This window comes from Mesoplodon mirus (genome assembly GCF_964341445.2).
Source record: "Mesoplodon mirus genome assembly, chromosome: 7".
Classification (NCBI taxonomy): Eukaryota; Metazoa; Chordata; class Mammalia; order Artiodactyla; family Ziphiidae; genus Mesoplodon; species Mesoplodon mirus.
Window position 1 is genome coordinate 132,668,900 of NC_138983.1, and position 16,658 is coordinate 132,685,557.

General features: G+C 42.8%; 1 protein-coding gene across 1 annotated transcript; it reads left to right on the top strand.

The window, feature by feature from the left end:
• Positions 1-4,001: 4,001 nt before the first annotated feature.
• Positions 4,002-16,426, top strand: EI24 (EI24 autophagy associated transmembrane protein). The gene is made up of 11 exons (XM_082627734.1): positions 4,002-4,172; positions 6,696-6,808; positions 9,822-9,967; positions 10,558-10,618; positions 11,479-11,545; positions 12,041-12,165; positions 12,483-12,602; positions 12,956-13,067; positions 13,746-13,857; positions 14,396-14,470; positions 15,406-16,426. Exons 2-11 carry the CDS (start codon positions 6,767-6,769, stop codon positions 15,566-15,568), a joined length of 1,023 nt encoding a protein of 340 aa, XP_082483860.1. The 5' UTR covers positions 4,002-4,172; positions 6,696-6,766; the 3' UTR covers positions 15,569-16,426.
• Positions 16,427-16,658: the final 232 nt, after the last annotated feature.

Genomic DNA, 16,658 nt, shown 5'->3' on the forward strand with positions numbered 1-16,658 from the left:
AGGGAAGCCCTCTTTCACAAATTTTTGAGTCCCTATTCCAACACTATACCCTGTGCTAGGCATGGGGATATAAAACAGAAGAAAGCAGTGATGGTCTTCCCCTAGTCTAATGGGGGAGACAGATAATTAAATAAGTGATTACAATTTAGAAGGGTGAATACTTTGATAAGAGAAGTTCAGGGTGTTCCAGGAGCTCAAAGGAGGAGCAGGGAGGTAGTTGGGGAAGATTTCACAGCCGATATGCTGGATGAGGAGAACTCGCCAGGAGAAAGGTGTATGCGTGGAGAGGATGGAGGAAGGCAGAGGGAATGCCATATGAAGACTCAGAAGGAAGAGGAAGTTGGTGTATTTTAGGAATGATGACTGAAAGAGTACAGAGAGGCATGTGGTGAAAGAGGTATGCAGACCCAGACACCCACAGCCCTTATAAATCATGATAAAGAGTTTAGACTTTATTCTGTTGGGAATGGGAGCCACTGAAGGCTCTTAGGCAGAAAGAAGAAGAATCAGATTTCGATTTCCTAAAGCTCTATCTGGCTGTTGTGTAGGGAATGGATTAGAGTTAGCTGATTGGAAGCAGGAAGACTTTTCCAATAATTTAGGTGAAAGGTGATGGTGGCAGTCGAGATAAAATCGAGGGGGGTGGATTTGAACACTTTTTTTAGGGGGTAGAATCAAAATGACTTGGTAATTGATTGGATGTGGGAGGTAAAGGAGAGGCAGTCAACTATGACTTCATCATATGAGCAGCCATACTGTCCTTATTTCTGTTCCTGACACATACCAGCATGTTTTTGCCTTAGGGCTGTGTACTTGGTTCCCTCTGCTAACCCCAGACCTTTACAAGGCTGGCTTCTTCTCTGTACGTAAATCTCAACACATTCAAGTCAGCTCCTTCCCTTCAAATAGCCAATGGCAGCCGCCCTGCCAGCCGTTCTCTATGACATTTTCATGCTTGTTTTTAAAAATCACTTACCACTATTACCTTATTTTATTCTATTCTATCTATTTACTTGAATGTAAACTCCATTAAAGCAGACATCTTGTCTGTCTTGCTTACCACTAAATCCTATTACTTGAAAAGGGTCTGGCAAATAGAGGGCACTCAGTAAATTGGAAGTTTATCTCTTGCCATTTCTCCTCCTATTCTCTTCTGGCCATAATGAACAAATTACAGTGCCCTAAATATGCCGGGTAGCTTTGCTTGTGCTTTTTCCTCTGAGTAGAATTCCTTTCCCACCCTTTCTTCTCTTTGCTAATTCCTCATTGTTCCTCAAGACTTCGTTTTTATCACATTGCATTACCTTGTCTGTTTTCTCACTGAAGAGAAGCAAGTTGAGGGCATTAAGTATTCCAAACATCTAGCCAAGGTAGGTAGATAAAGAACAGGCACCAGGCGAATGCTTATGTAAATTGCCGGGGAGCTTGTTAGAAATGCAGAGTCTTGGTCCTCACCCCAGATGGACTGAGAATCTGTACCTAGCAAATTTCCAGGTGATTGGTTTTCACATTAAAATTTGAGGAGTGCTTATTTAGTGGTGATAATACAAAGCCTACATTTAACTGGGTGGCCTTGTGATCCATAATGGAAGGCAGGTATGGTAAAGAAAAAGGCATGGTTCTGGGAATCCGCCAAACCTGGTTGGATTTTTTTTTTGATCAGTTACAACACTTAGATGGTTGTTGTGAAATAATAAATAGGAAAGCCCTGGTACATGGTAGATACTTAATAAACCACAGCATCTCTCTCCCCTGGAAGATTCCAAGGCTAGAAACTAGGATATCTGGCCTCTGGATCTGGTATTGTCACCAATTCACTAAATCAAGGAACCATAGAGTAAGAAGGGATCTTCATATAGGTCCCATTTAGCAGCCTTGTGCTATAGAAACTAAGGCTCATAGCTAGACTGGAGATCAAGTTTTCTGAGTTCCATGCTCTGCCACACCGCTTCCTCATTTGTAAAATTAGGAAAATAATGCCCCTCCTAGTTGTTTCTCAGATGGCATCTAATCTTTAATAAGTATGCAAGAGCTCTTTAAAAATGCGACGTATAATTATTATTGTTTTTAAAATCTGGACTGTATTATACGTGTTGGGATTTGTAAGATGTCCTTCCATCAAGCAAGTTAGAGTAGACTCATATCTACTAAATTCTTCCTAAATCCACACTTTAAGATATATATATTTATTTATTTTTGGCTGCATTGGGTTGCCACGCACAGGCTGCCTAGTTGTGGCAGGGTTTGTTGCACTGTGGCATGTGAGATCTTAGTTCCCTGAACAGGGACCGAGCCTATGTACCCTGCACTGGAAGGCAAATTCTTAACCACTGGACCACCAGGGAAGTCCCCTAAATTCACACTTTTGAGAAACGATAGAGTTTGGAGGAATTGCTGCTATTGTAATTAATAATTACAATAATCAGTTTATCATTAAACCACTTAGCCTCTTTATAATAAGATATCTAAGCCTCAGCAAACTGCTTATTTTAATCAAAATTCCAAAAGAAATAAAAATCTTTTCTATGTAGTTCCTTATAATAAATAGTTGAAGATATTTACTCATATGGGGCACAAAGGAAGTTTAGGAATGTCTCCTCTTTGTGATGATTTTAATCGTGGAGTAAATCAAGCAATAGATTTATAAGAAAAGGAAACGAGTGGGTATTCATAGATCTGGTCTCAGTGAAAATGAGATTATTGCCAAGGCTAAAATAAATAAGAAAGAGGTCTCCTCTCCAAAGGAGTTTACATATATAAATCCCAGGTTGGACCTTTTATTTCAGGGCTTCTGCTACTCTGAATGCTTAGTTCTCTTCTCCTATCGTGTTCGTTTCGACTTCGTGACCCTCTTCCTGAAAGAGAAGGTAGTTTCCACAGGCTCAGAGTAGGGGACTCGTCTGTTCTGGAATGGGGCTGGAAGTTGGGCAGGGTAGAAGAGGTCAACGACCCCACCCCCCAGCCCACTGAACTAACTAGAGGAGAGTCAGGAGGTCTGGGTAGTTGTTCTGCCACTGACCTTGAGTAAGTCAGTTGATACCTGGGCTCACACTATGTAAGGTTATACTAAAGAGCTTCCAGTTGTAAAAATCTGATTTTATAGGTGGCCTAAGCGGAGCAGCTCTAAGCACACCTAGAGGTGAAGGAAAATAGGAAGTGGAAAAAAGAGGAAAAATGGGGAGTGAGAGATGTAAGAGGCTGGGAATAGGGGAGAAAAAGGTTATATGTCAGGCTTGATGGTTCGATGCCAAGAAATTGCCGTCCCTGGGGTAGAGACGGGCTGCTGAGGACAGAGATGAAAACAGTTTAATTTCTATTTACTTGATCGTTTTATTTTTATTTGTTTTTTATTTTATTTTTTTTTGCGGTATGCGGGCCTCTCACTGTTGTGGTCTCTCCCGTTGTGGAGCACAGGCTCCGGACGCGCAGGCTCAGCGGCCATGGCTCACGGGCCCAGCCGCTCCGCGGCATGTGGGATCTTCCCGGACCCGGGCACGAACCCATGTCCCCTGCATCGGCAGGCGGACTCTCAACCACTGCGCCACCAGGGAAGCCCTTCTTGATCGTTTTAATCTCAGACAATACTTTGCTGTCAGAGAACACGCCTAATACAGCCGAATTGCATGGCAGCTTGACCTATTCTTAGTCATTTTATCCTTAATCGTTAAATGACCTTGATTTAAACCCATCATTTCTTAGTACCCTTTGGTTACTGAAGTCTCCAACCAAAGAGACCAAGATACTTCTGCATTTTATTGTTCTGCTGTTAGGCTTCATAATAGAAAGACAAGCAACCCTGCAGAAGTAAATGGGAGAGAGCAAAGAACACGACACGGGATCCGGAAGTACGGCATCGCCGGAAGCGGCGCGGGTGGGCCCAGAGGACGGACTGCATTTCCCAGGCTCAGTCGCCACGCGGCCCCGCCCCCTCCGCCGCCGCGGCCCCGCCCCCTCCGCCCAGGCGGCTGGACTCTGCGCCCGCCCGACTTCCCAGCGGCCCCGTGCGGCCCGGGCATGCCCAGTGTGGGCGCAGCGGCCCCGGCCCTGGGAGCGCCCTGGCGGGAGCGGGTGGCCGGGCGCGGAGGGGTGTGGAGGGGCGTGGAGGAGCCGAGCGGGCCAGCGGTGGGCCAGGGGCCGGGCCGGAGCCGGAGCCGCGGGGGCAAAGCTGCCGGGTAGGTGCAGTTCTGCCGAGCCAGGCCCTGGCGCCGCGCAGCCTGCGTGCGCGGCAGGGGCCCCGGTGGCTGGGGCGGCGAGGGCGTGTGAGGGCAGCAGGGCCCAAGCGCGGGGTTGGGAGGTGCGGGCGGGGGCTGCGCGCGGGGACGCCTGGCGGGAAGGTGCTGCGGCGGCGGGGCAGGGCCGGGGCGCGGGGCGCGGGACGCAGCCCGCAATCGCGGGCGAGCCTCTGCCCAGGTGCGGCGCGGCTGTCTTTAGCTCCCCGCGTGACGGGATGTGAGCGTGCCCCGCGCCTCGTGCACGGCTGTGGTTGCGGAGGGAGACCAGCTTCCAGTCGGGTTTGCCAAGGAGCTGGGGGGAAACGGGTCCGAAGGGACCTGTGGGCTCTGAGCATCCGGGGAGCCCGGTGGGATGTGAGGATGCTTACCTTTAGTGAAACTGGAGTGGGATGTGACAGCCTCCTGCTTTCCGGACTTGGGTTTCTGGGTTTAGTGACTTAGAAATGAAAGTACAGGACCGTGCCTCAGTAGATGCTTAATAAGTTCTCATGACTGTTTAGGAATTTAATGGCCAGTTGTATTTACAGGCTTACGAGACATTTTGTCCATGGGGTGCTCTGGTTAAACAAAAATCCTCATCGCAAAGCTTGAGTAAAAAGCCCCGACTGAGGGTTCAGACACCGGGGTTTTGAAGTTCGCTGTAGCCTTCACGTGCTGTAATCTTGGGCAAGCCATTTAACTTCGGAGATTCAGTTCCTCCGTCTGTGAAATGCTGTGAACCAGATGCATCTCACTTACGTCCACCACAGTTGGAGGGTTCCCTCCGTGTTATACAGTCTCTGGTCTCAAATCGTGGCAGGTTGCTTTTCTCCATGCCTGAGCTTTTCGTCAAACCGGATAATATTTCTGAATATTCCGGATAATTCAAATAGGATTTGCATATAAAATTGAAGTGACTTGTCCTTCACAGGCCACTGTTGGTCAGTAGGTAACCTGCCACTTGGTACTTGCAGAAGCCAGTTGTTAATGGCCATGGTTCAGGTAACACAGCTCCTCTCCTTGGATTAGGACCCGCATGCTTCCAGCTGTGTCAGCACCTTGTGAGAAACCCAGACTAAGTAATCGGCTTCCTTAAACTCCCAGACTAGCTCATTCTGTAGTGGGATTATGTTTATGTAGAAGTGAAGTTTTTTTATTGTCATGTTACTGCACTTTGTACTCAAAACCTATGAAACATTTTAATACTCTTAATTCATAGATGAGGAAGTAGATGGTTAAAAGTGAATCCATGATAATCTTTAGAAACTAGTGTCTTACGTATCATCATTGAGCATTAACTATTCACCTGTCACTGAGTATCCTATCACTCAGGTGTTTTTTGTTTGTTTTTAAGTGGGAGCATTAACAAAAGTTTCTTACCCTAGAAACTTCTCTACCTGAATTGAGTGCATCTGTGTAGGATTTGACCCAAGGAGAAGATGGTACATACAGTGTTGTGCAAGTTGCCTTCCCTCTGCTGTATTCCCTGCTCTTCCTGTTCTGGGTAGCAGTAGTCCAGTTGGGTCAATAAGGTACAGTTTGGTGAAGTGGTCATTAGGGAAAGTGTGCTTATGTTTTGAAATTCGAGGTGTATAGAAGCTGCCTGTGAGATTGTCATTCTGGTCTATCTCTTAAATGAAGAATACCCTAGATGGGTTTAGTCAGGTTTGAGAATTTTAAAATCCCAAGTCCTTAATTAACTTTTTGAAAATGGGTTTTCCATTCACCTTAGACATTACGTGGGAGCGTAGTATTTTAAAAATACTTATCCACGTGAACTTCCAAGTTATTATTTTATGAAGCTAGATTTCTCATGCACCTAAGAAATAAATGAAATGGGAAAGCTGTAGTGTGTTAAAGAATGTTTATACACGTGGACTTAACCTTTTTTTGGCCTAGTTTAAAATTCATTGTTTCCTGCATGCTTGTTAAAATTGTACATATATGTATACATTTAAAGTTGGAAAACAGGGAAGGCATATTTGGGGGTCTTGGTGGGAAATTTCACATCATACTTTGAACTTATCTGTGTGCTGGAGGGGCCCTGTGTATGAAGTGCATATTTAGTAATTTTTGTTAGAACTTTCATTTTGCTCCTGTATTTGTATTCAAGTAACATCAAGCACAAATATTGCTTAGGAGGATATTGAAGTGTAATTATCACCCATCTCATGATGTCAAATCTGAAAAGTACTTGGGACGTGTAGGAGGGATAGTTAGAGACATCAAGGCCCAGAGAAGAGATTACTAGTCCATGTAAAGTGAAAGGGTGGTAAGTGATTTAAAAATTTATTGATTTCAGGTTTTTCAGTAGTTACAGGTATAACCTCACTTAGTTAACTGTGCTAGTTAGTATCTACCTAAGTGCTAGAATCTACTGCAATCCTGTTAGAGAAGTATGTGGAAAACGTCATCATGTAGAAATGTACATGAAGTAACTTGAAGATAAATATTTTTCCCCGCTTATGCTCCCTCTGTTTCCAGGTGCTTCATGATGAGACATTTGGGGACACTTCTCTCTCCTTTGTGTAGTTGATAGTTGGGGCGGTGAAGAGATGGCTGACAGTGTCAAAACCTTTCTGCAGGACCTTGCCAGGGTGAGTACGTCAAGTCATCTTTTGACCCTTTTGCTGCAGGAACTGACTAGAAAATCCTTTAGGTATTTTTGAAATTTTTATTATATTTGTTGGATTCTTCACCTACCAGTTTTCATTCTAATCCACACTACTCGAGGGAGAGGGATTATCCTGCATCTCGCAAAAGCTTGGGAGAACTGTCTAGTGAGTGTCTGTAGTATTGAAACCCTGTTCAGCTTGGCCCCGGACCCTCTTTTTTTTTTTTTGATAAACTTTACTTATCAATATATATATATTTTTGGCCATGCTGCATGGCTTTTGGGATCTAGTTCCCTGACCAAGGATTGAACCCGGCCCTTGGCAGTGAGAGCGTGGAGTCCTAACCACTGCACCGCCAGGGAATTCCCTAAACTTTATTTTGGAATAATTTTAGAGTTGCAGGGCTGTACAGAGAACTCCCCTATATCCTTCACCAGGTTCTCCTAATGTTAACATCGTATGTAACCATGGTATATTGTTGAAGACCAAGCAGTGAACATTGGTACAGTGCTATTACCTAAACTACTTTGTCCGGATCTACATTATAGGACCTGTCTTATTCTCCCATTCTACAAGGCGGAGATGATGATGCTCTAGAAAAATGTCCTATAGAGATCTGTTTAGGATGTAGTCACGCACATGATCAGTAGCCTAACATTCCATTATAGTGGCTGTCTGAGGTCTAATGCCCTAGTTGTAGCCCCTGTAGCTCTATTCCCAGGAGCAGGAGAGAGGCCAGTTCTGAAGGGGAGTGGGAGTGTTTAAAAGTTTATTATCTTTGAATCAAAGAGAGGGGAATTGAAGGACTATCTTAGAAGGGCCAAGCAGGATTCATGTGATCTGCTTTTAATACCTCACATCCTTTTGTGCGATAAAATTTCAACCCTGAATCAGTTATACAACGTGAGCTTTGTGTGTCTGTCTGCCCCACTAGACTGTAAGTATCTCAGAGGTGGGCATGCTGTCATCATCCTAGCACATACTAGGCCCTAAGCCATTTGAACTGGACTATCTTAATTTTAAACTGTAGAAGATTTAGAAGTTAAAAAGCAAAATAAGATTAAACATTACTCATAGATAAAAGACCAGGTGCATGCTGCCCATTTATGCACCTATCGGCAGGTACTTCATAAACTTGTCCATTTCTCTGTATCCTGACAGTTTTCTCTAAAATTTGTTTTTGCTCATAACAATAGGTGAAAATGCCATTCTTAAATCTAGGTTGGCCATTGCTTCCAGAATGCCTTTTTCTGCTGCTGCTTTTTTTTTTTTTTTTTTTTGGCTGCATGGCATGTGGGACCTTGGTTCCCTGACCAGGGATCGAACCCGCGCCCCCTGCATTGGAAGTGCGGAGTCTTAACTACTGGACCACCAGGGAAGTCCCCTTTTTTCTGCTTCTTGATGAAGTTGAATACCCTAGTCCTTCCCACTGTACTTTGGACATAAATCTGTTGTGGTACTTGCTAAACTATAAATTTTTATTTCTTTATTTTTTTCTTTTGGTTTACTTGTGTACTTTTCCTGCTGAGTTATAAGCTTCCTGAGCATTTCCACATGTTGTCCAGCTCATTGAAGATGCTCAATATGGGAGTGGGTGGATGAATGAGTGCAGTCCTTTGAACTGGGTAATAGGCAGTTCTGATGTTTGTAGTAATAACAGTAACCTTTCTGCCATTGGGGCTCTTCCAGTCATTGGCAAGTGCCCCCATCAGTGACTTATAGACTTAACAACCCTCTTCCTCAGCATACACTGTTTAAAGACATTCTCCTCCAGCTACACTACAATGTTGTTTCTGTCTTATGTGGCGTGCTCTTATCCTACGGCTTTTCACACTTTTACAGTGATTATTTCTTTGTGTCTTCCATTAGCCTTGGTCCAGCCCTGGTCTTTTCTTGAGACCAGTGTTTAATCTACCCTAGTATTGCTAGTTTAGTACAGGATGTAGATCATACTTGTAGACATTAGATTGATATTGGAAGAGTAGAGAGGAGGGCAATAACTTAGCTTTATAGTATCGGTAAGTGTTAGAGGGGGTAGAAAACCACTATTTTGCAACCATGTTATTCAAGATTGGTTTGGGCAAGAATTGTTAATTGATGCTAAATCTAGGGGAGAGGACTTGATGAGCAGGATATTTGCCTGGTCTCAGAAATGTCTGCCCACAGATTACTTATTAGTTGCAAGGAGAAAAATTTGCAGCCATACAATGGAGCTGGATAACACCTTGACTGAATATGTAAAATTGACATCACCAGCAAGGTGAGACAGACATCACATGCCTCTGGATGTAATACCTGGAAGGGCACACCATCACTTATGTGATATTCCTGCCAAAAATATGTAACCTGGGACCTAATCATGAGAACACAAACCTAAATTGAGGGCATCCCGTAAAATAACTGACCTGTATACTTCATAAAGGAAGACACGCTAAGGAGCTGTTCCTGATTAAAGGAGACTGAAGAGATATGAGAGCTAAATGCAACATGTGATTCTGAACTGATGTCTGATACTTGAGGGGTAAAAATGCTATAGAGGGCATTACTGAGACAAATGGGGAAATTGGAATATGGACTGTAGATTAAACTATTTCAATATTTAATTTCTTTAATAGATAACTATATATATTTCCTAAGAACAATATTGTTCTTAAGAAATATACACTGGACAATTAAAAGTAAAGAGACATGACACAGCAACCTACTCAAATGATCTAAAAAAATGTGTATATATATATATAAACAAGAATAAATAACAATGTGGCAAAATAGCTGGTGAATCCTGAGAAAGGGTATTAGGGAGTTCTCCGTTCTTGTAGCTCTTCTGTAAATTGGGAATTATTTCAAAATAGAAAAATATCAAGGGTCCCCTAAGCTTTGTAGCAAACTAAGTACCATGATTTCCACTGTTATTTCATCACTTTCCTGTATATAACTTTGGAAAGTCTTCTGATCCAAAATCTTCCCTCTTTAAAAATAATACTCTTGTGTATAGGGAATCAAAGACTCCATCTGGGGAATTTGTACCATCTCAAAGCTAGATGCTCGAATTCAACAAAAGAGAGAGGAGCAGCGTCGAAGAAGGGCAAGCAGTGTCCTGGCTCAGAGGAGAGCCCAGAGTATAGAGAGGAAGCAAGAGAGGTAAGGAGTGGAGGCTGATGTCAGAAAACATCTGGATTCCCTTCTGTGGGCACTTTAGGAAGTGATTAAACTTAGTATAGAATTCAGACATACATAGTGACTTGGAGTTTCAATACCCCATTATTTGTCTTCTGTACTTTCTCCCCCAAAAAAGTTACAGGTGATTTCCCCCCACTCCCCTCACATTGAATTAAACTGGTGTCTAGCAGTAATCCTTGTTCAAAATGTCGTGGTGTTTAAAAGAAATCAGGATGGTGAATAGAAAACCATAAAAAAATTACTTGGATTGGTGGACACTTCTAGGAGTGCCTGTGTGGATTTTGATAGAAGAACCTCAGACATCCTCTACTAGTCTCCAGTCTTGGATTTTAGAAAAGATAGATTTTTGTGTGTTTGTTTTTTTAAGAAAAACTGCTTCTCTTGAAATATTTTTAGCCTTTTCTTATTGACATTAGGAGAGAACATTGGGAGAACAATAGGTGCTGGAAAAATAATATGCCAACAAAAGATATTAAAAAGGAGAGCTACTGAATGACACTATGGAAATAGCCTGTATGCCTTTTAAGCTAAATACATGTGGTCTTTTCCAGTGAACCACGTATTGTTAGTAGAATTTTTCAGTGCTGCGCTTGGAATGGTGGAGTATTCTGGGTAAGTTCTTTTTTGTCAAATTCCAGGTGCCTTATAAGCATCTTTATTCAGATTATTTTGGTGTTTATGGTTCTCAATGTCTTCTTGAAACTGAGACAGGTAGCTTTCACCTGCTAATACATGCTTAAGGCCATGACTGAGGATTCTGTGCACCTTCACTCATTTTATTCCCACTCAGAGAAAACTTGTATGTAAATGTCAGGAATAGATAGCCCTGAATATACACTTTTTTCTTAAATGACTTATTCACAAGTTTTAATGTTAATAGGTAACAATTTCTTGTGACATTGTCTGGACATTTTGGTTAAGAGCAACTGTGGGGGCTCAGAGGGGAAAGAGATGGGTATGGGCAAGGTTCTCCCTTTGTCTGGTCATAGCAATGTCCTCGAATTGATTACTATTGAAACTCATACCAGAAGGTTGCCTACAGCTGACTGAGAACCAACACAGGCTTAAGTGAAATTTGAGTACTTTGAGGAACAAATAGTTAAGTATTTTCTTGGACTGGAAATTCAGTGTAATTCAACTTGTTAATCTAAACATTTCACAGATGTTTTTAGGTGTTAGCTTTAATTAATAAAATATGACTGTGTACTTAGTATATGCCTGTAGTTTGGCATGACTACTAATTGAAATGTTCTTCTAGTCCCCCAGAAGTTTTACTGTTTTCATAGGCAGTGTCAGGTTTGTACTCCTCAGCTGGAGAATTGGGAAATACAGCTGAGTCCAATTTTGGTGCCACTTCAGGGCTCCTAATTTGTAAAAGGCACTTTACATCTGGAAAATAATTACACTGAAACTTGGAACTCCTGTTTTAAAGAAGGGCTTTTAATGTTTACCTTATTTCCTCTCTCCTTTAGTTCAGTCTCCTTTTGTTTTATCGAGTGTTTATTCCCGTGCTTCAGTCAGTAACGGCCCAAATTATTGGTAAGTATGTCCATTGCCGAGGTGGGAGGTGTTTCCCTGTGTCTCCCTCAGTCTGTTGAATACTTCCTCTGTACCTGCAGCTTTAGATGTTTTTAACCCAAATCTCTCAACAACCCTTTGGGTATTGTTACAGTTAGCATTTTATAGATGAGGAAATGGAAATTGGTTACCCAGGTTAAACCATTAGTAAGTGGCATAGCTGGGATTTGAACCGGGGTGGTTTCCTGCATACAGTGTACTGCTGCTCACTGATGTATCAGTCACCACCCGGTAAGCAGGTTTGTCTCGAGGTAGGCAGCACATCTCCGTGGCTACTCTGAATTGGAGTTGTGGCCAGAATTTGGTGTGTCTGTGAAGAATAAGACTCTCTGAAATAGGTGCAGTGATGTGCTGGCAGGAAACAAAGATGTATGTGTGTGGAGTAGGGGTTGCATATTTGGTCTTCTGGTTTTCCATTTCTCCAGTTAAACTAATAAGCCTTTCCGCCTTCCTTAGGTGATCCGTCACTACATGGGGATGTTTGGTCGTGGCTCGAGTTTTTCCTCACGTCAATTTTCAGTGCTCTTTGGGTGCTCCCCCTGTTTGTGCTTAGCAAAGTTGTGAATGCAATTTGGTTTCAGGTAGGTCCACAGCAGAATGGAGTCTGGGTTTTATGGCATAATGGATCGCCAGATGGCAGGTTTCAGCCTGCGAAGTTAGTGGCCTTGTAGGGAGCGATTTCACTGCCTTAACTTTTCTTGGTCAAGCAGCCAGTGGGTGATCTCTGTGCTCTTGTAAAATGGAATTATCCTCTCAGGTCTCCAGAGCATCTCATGGCCAGATATCCAGGGGCTTTTCTCCCCTGGCAGTTCTCATGGCAGATCAGTGGCCTTAGCTTTGGGGCTGGATATTGAGGCCATTTAATTAATGTTTTGGTGAGCTCCTTTCTCTCTTACAGGATATAGCCGACCTGGCCTTCGAGGTATCAGGGAGGAAGCCTCACCCATTCCCTAGTGTCAGCAAAATAATTGCTGACATGCTCTTCAACCTTTTGCTGCAGGCTCTTTTCCTCCTCCAGGTGAGACTGGCCTTCTGGGCACATGGAGCAGATTAAGAAAAGGAGATTCACTAGAGGGAGCTTCACAGAGATAGGGTGTCACATTTATACTCAACAGATATGTTTATGGGAGGCAATGATTTGTAAATCATTTTTTCACAGAAACTAGAGACTTAAAATCATAAAATGGTAAAGAAACATGAATTTGCCTGCTCCCCCCTGCCACCCTGAGCATTCTTTACACTCCTGCTATTTAGAAACTTGAGAAGCAACAATCAGGCTATCTAGGTAGAGAGTGATGACTCAGAGTGGCAGGTGAACAGTGTCAGGTCTCTGAAGGTTTGGAATTAAGATTTTCCATACTTGTTCTTCAGGGGATGTTTGTGAGTCTCTTTCCCATCCATCTTGTTGGTCAGCTGGTTAGTCTCCTGCATATGTCTCTTCTCTACTCACTATACTGCTTCGAATATCGTTGGTTCAATAAAGGTAAGCCTGTCTAAAGAAACTCAACTTGGAGGCCCAATTTGGAAATGGTGCTACTAAGTAGACTTCTTAAATTCTTCAATACTTAGGCCCTTGGCAAACCGTCTTTGGAATGAAGCAGCCTTTTTGGCAAGAGGGGACTTACATTTGGCTCGGGGGGTTAACCCTTAACTTTGTTGCTGGGGAATGTAGCAGTGTAGCATCCTCCTTATGGAGCTTAATGCCACATAGCTCTGACAGCCATAAGGTGGCATAAATGAGCACAAATTATTTTGAATTAGAGAAATCAATTTGACGTTGGTGCATACAGATTATTTTGGGGGGATATTTTGAAAGTCCTTGGCATATTTGGGTGTGGTTGGTTGAAAGGGGTTAATTGATTCCTAGAGGATAGCTGCCTTGTTTTGATTCTTGCTTTGTTCAAGACTAATACTGACAAAGGGTTCTGGTGTTGTAATTCAGAATTCACTTAGCCTGCCAGCTTTGAAACTGTGATTGTTCAATTGTAAAAGCTTCGCATAGAAGCTTTATCAGATTTGGACAATTCTTTTATATGCTTCAGTTGTATTCTAAATGGCAGGTCTGTACCTACAACTCAAACCTCAAATAAACTGTCTACCATATTTAGTCATTTGACTAAAAGGAAATATGCAGCCTAATTGTATTGGCTCCTTGTTTTAGGAATTGAAATGCACCAGCGATTGTCAAACATAGAAAGGAATTGGCCTTACTACTTCGGATTTGGTCTGCCCTTGGCTTTCCTCACAGCAATGCAGTCCTCCTACATTGTCAGGTAATTTGACTGTAGGGACTTGAAGGGGACTGGTAAAAGTACTCCGTGTAGGGAACACCTTCTGTATGCCTGGTTCTGTGCTAGGCATTCTGCATTCTTGCTTGGCCATCACGAGGTCTGTAGGATTTTTTCTCCCTGACAGATAGTCATAGACATTTGTCAGTTAGCATTTTTTTTGCCCCATTTTGCGGCATACTTAGTTCCCCAACCAGGGATCGAACCCGTGCCCCCAGCAGTGGAAGCACGGAGTCCTAACCATTGGACCGCCAGGGAATTCTCAGCATTAAAATATAGTCTGCATGATCATATATGCCATATTCTTTCTTCTGTTTTGCTTCCTGGAACAATGTTAAACATAGCCAGCGCTTAGAAAAATCCTTTTTTTTTTTTTTTAAAAGATGTGTTTGATACATGAAGGGTCCATCAAGCCATGATATTTAGCACTGGAGGCAAAGAACTTTGGGCTTCTAATGTCTTCAAAGTCATGGATGTTTTGAAGGTGACTAATTATTTCTTTTCTTTTTTTTTTTTTAAACAGTGGCTGCCTATTCTCTATCCTCTTTCCTTTATTCATTATCAGCGCCAATGAAGCAAAGACCCCTGGCAAAGCATAGTAAGTATTAGCCAGTATTAGCTAAAATGTGTTAAGTTTTTTTGGTCTAAAGTGTTGGGGCCATAACACTGCAATTATGTGAATGAGACATTTTTGTTAAGGTTTTTAAAAAATAACCTTACATTGCAGGAAACTATTAATATACAGTTCAATGAGAGAAACACTTCTGGGATGTATCCCAAAATTTTCCCCATGCATATGTGCACATATGTGTTTCAGAAATTGCTGCTATTATACATATTCTTAAAATGTAACAGTTCACCGAATAAGGAACTTACACCTGTAGTTGAGCTCATTTTGTAAGAATGGCCAACTTTTTAAAAATAGTGGGCCGTGTGTCTGGCTACAGGAGTTTATTGATAATGACAGTAAAACAAAGTATTTTAAAATGAATCTTCAGTAACACTAGCACTCTGAAAGTTTTATCACTTCAGAGAAAAGCCTAATCTTTTGATCAATTTTGGCTAAGTCATTGAGGATACACTTATCAGAAATTTCCAATCTGCTTTGGGTTCTTGCATGTTCTTGCTATCCAGTACATGCTAAGTGTGTATCTTAACGTAACTAACATTCTCTTGAAGCTCTCCTGAAAATGAAATACACATAGCATATGATAGCTTCAGACATAGCTTGAAGCTTGTACCCTAGAAAGGTACTTCTTGAATCAAAGTTAATCTCAAATAGAACTTTACTTCCTCTGAGCCCCGACGCTGCAGATGGTAACACTACTCACTCCTGACAGGACCCAGTGCATTCTTTAGTTGCTGCCTGTTTAACCTGTGTGCTAACCTCTGTACTGGCTTGATCAAATTTCTGTTGTCTTGTTTTCCCCTGTATCATTGTAAATTGAAAGTAGTCAAGGAAGTTGTCAAATAATTAAAACAATTTTGCTCAACTGGGGGCGTCTAACAGGTTGGGTCTCTTTTGCCTTTTAGCCTTTTCCAATTGCGCCTCTTCTCCTTGGTGGTTTTCTTAAGCAACAGACTCTTCCACAAGACGGTCTACCTGCAGTCTGCCCTGAGTAGTTCAACGTCTGCAGAGAAGTTCCCCTCACCACACCCATCTCCTGCCAAACTGAAGGCTGCTGAGGGCCACTGAGTCGCCTGCCACCCAGAGGGGATGGGTGGGATTGGAAGGATGCCGCGTCAGCTCTTTTTCTTGTTCACCTCCCTGACCAGGGAAGGCAGGACCCACTCTGCCAAGGGCCCTGTGCATATTCCCTTCTCTCTGAGGAATCGGATTTTTGTCTCTGGTGCACATAAGGCAGAATCGTCCTGACACCAGTATGGATTTTAAACACCGGTGAGTCTGAAAGGACCACAGGTTTTTCTGCAGCTCTTTTCTAGCATTTGCCAGCCCCCGTGCCTGGACTGAGTTGAATACTTTTTCTCCCTGTGCCATTTATCCTCCCACCTCCCCTTCCTGCCTTCCACCGCCCTTGGATGAATGGATTTTTGTAATCCTAGTTGTTGTATTTTGTGGACCTGTTGTTTTGGTTTTTCTGTGAAGCACATATATTGGACGTGGGAAGTAAAGGAGACTCTGCTGCTCCTGGTCACTCCCGTTATAGCCATCACTGTCTTGTTTCTTGTAACTCAGGCTAGATTTGGTCTCTTGCTCCACTGCAGAAAAAAAACAAGCCTGAAGAGATGGGACAGGAGGAAAGACCTCACAGCCAGATCTGCTGGGTTTTGAGGAGTGGTTTTCTTTCTTCCCCTTGAAGGGGAAAAAGCTTTTTTCACTGGTACATTTAAAGCTCCCCCAGCTATAGGGAGGTACCAATTTTGGACAAGTGCCACTGCAACACAGAATGCTCAGAGAACCTGAACTTTTAAACTCTGGAGGTCTGAACTTTATTGTTGGCCACTGCTGGGTCTGTCTGGTATTTCAAAGGAATATTGGGTGCTGCAAATAGGAACTGAAGGGGTAAACTTATTAAACCCATTAAACCTGTGATTGGTTGGTGTTTTCCTGTCATTTCAAAGAGACTAAATATGGGGGGAGGGGCAGGTGTCAAAGCACTTGCACAGTTTTAAGACGTCACAAACGTGAGCTTGTTTCCCACAAATGTGTAATGGTTGCAATTTACAAGTCGTCATTTCAAGAAACGTATGCATGGAACCCAGGACTTTGTCTTGGATAATTTGGGAGATTAGTTCTGAAAAATGTTCCCTGAAGAAGTTTGGGT

Excerpts from the sequence above, each read along its gene's own strand:
- EI24 (XM_082627734.1), top strand. The coding sequence starts at position 6,767 with ATGGCTGACAGTGTCAAAACCTTTCTGCAGGACCTTGCCAGG. Across the intron at positions 9,968-10,557 it reads ATAGAGAGGAAGCAAGAGAG|TGAACCACGTATTGTTAGTA; the intron begins GTAAGGAGTGGA and ends GGTCTTTTCCAG. Across the intron at positions 14,471-15,405 it reads AAGACCCCTGGCAAAGCATA|CCTTTTCCAATTGCGCCTCT; the intron begins GTAAGTATTAGC and ends TTTGCCTTTTAG.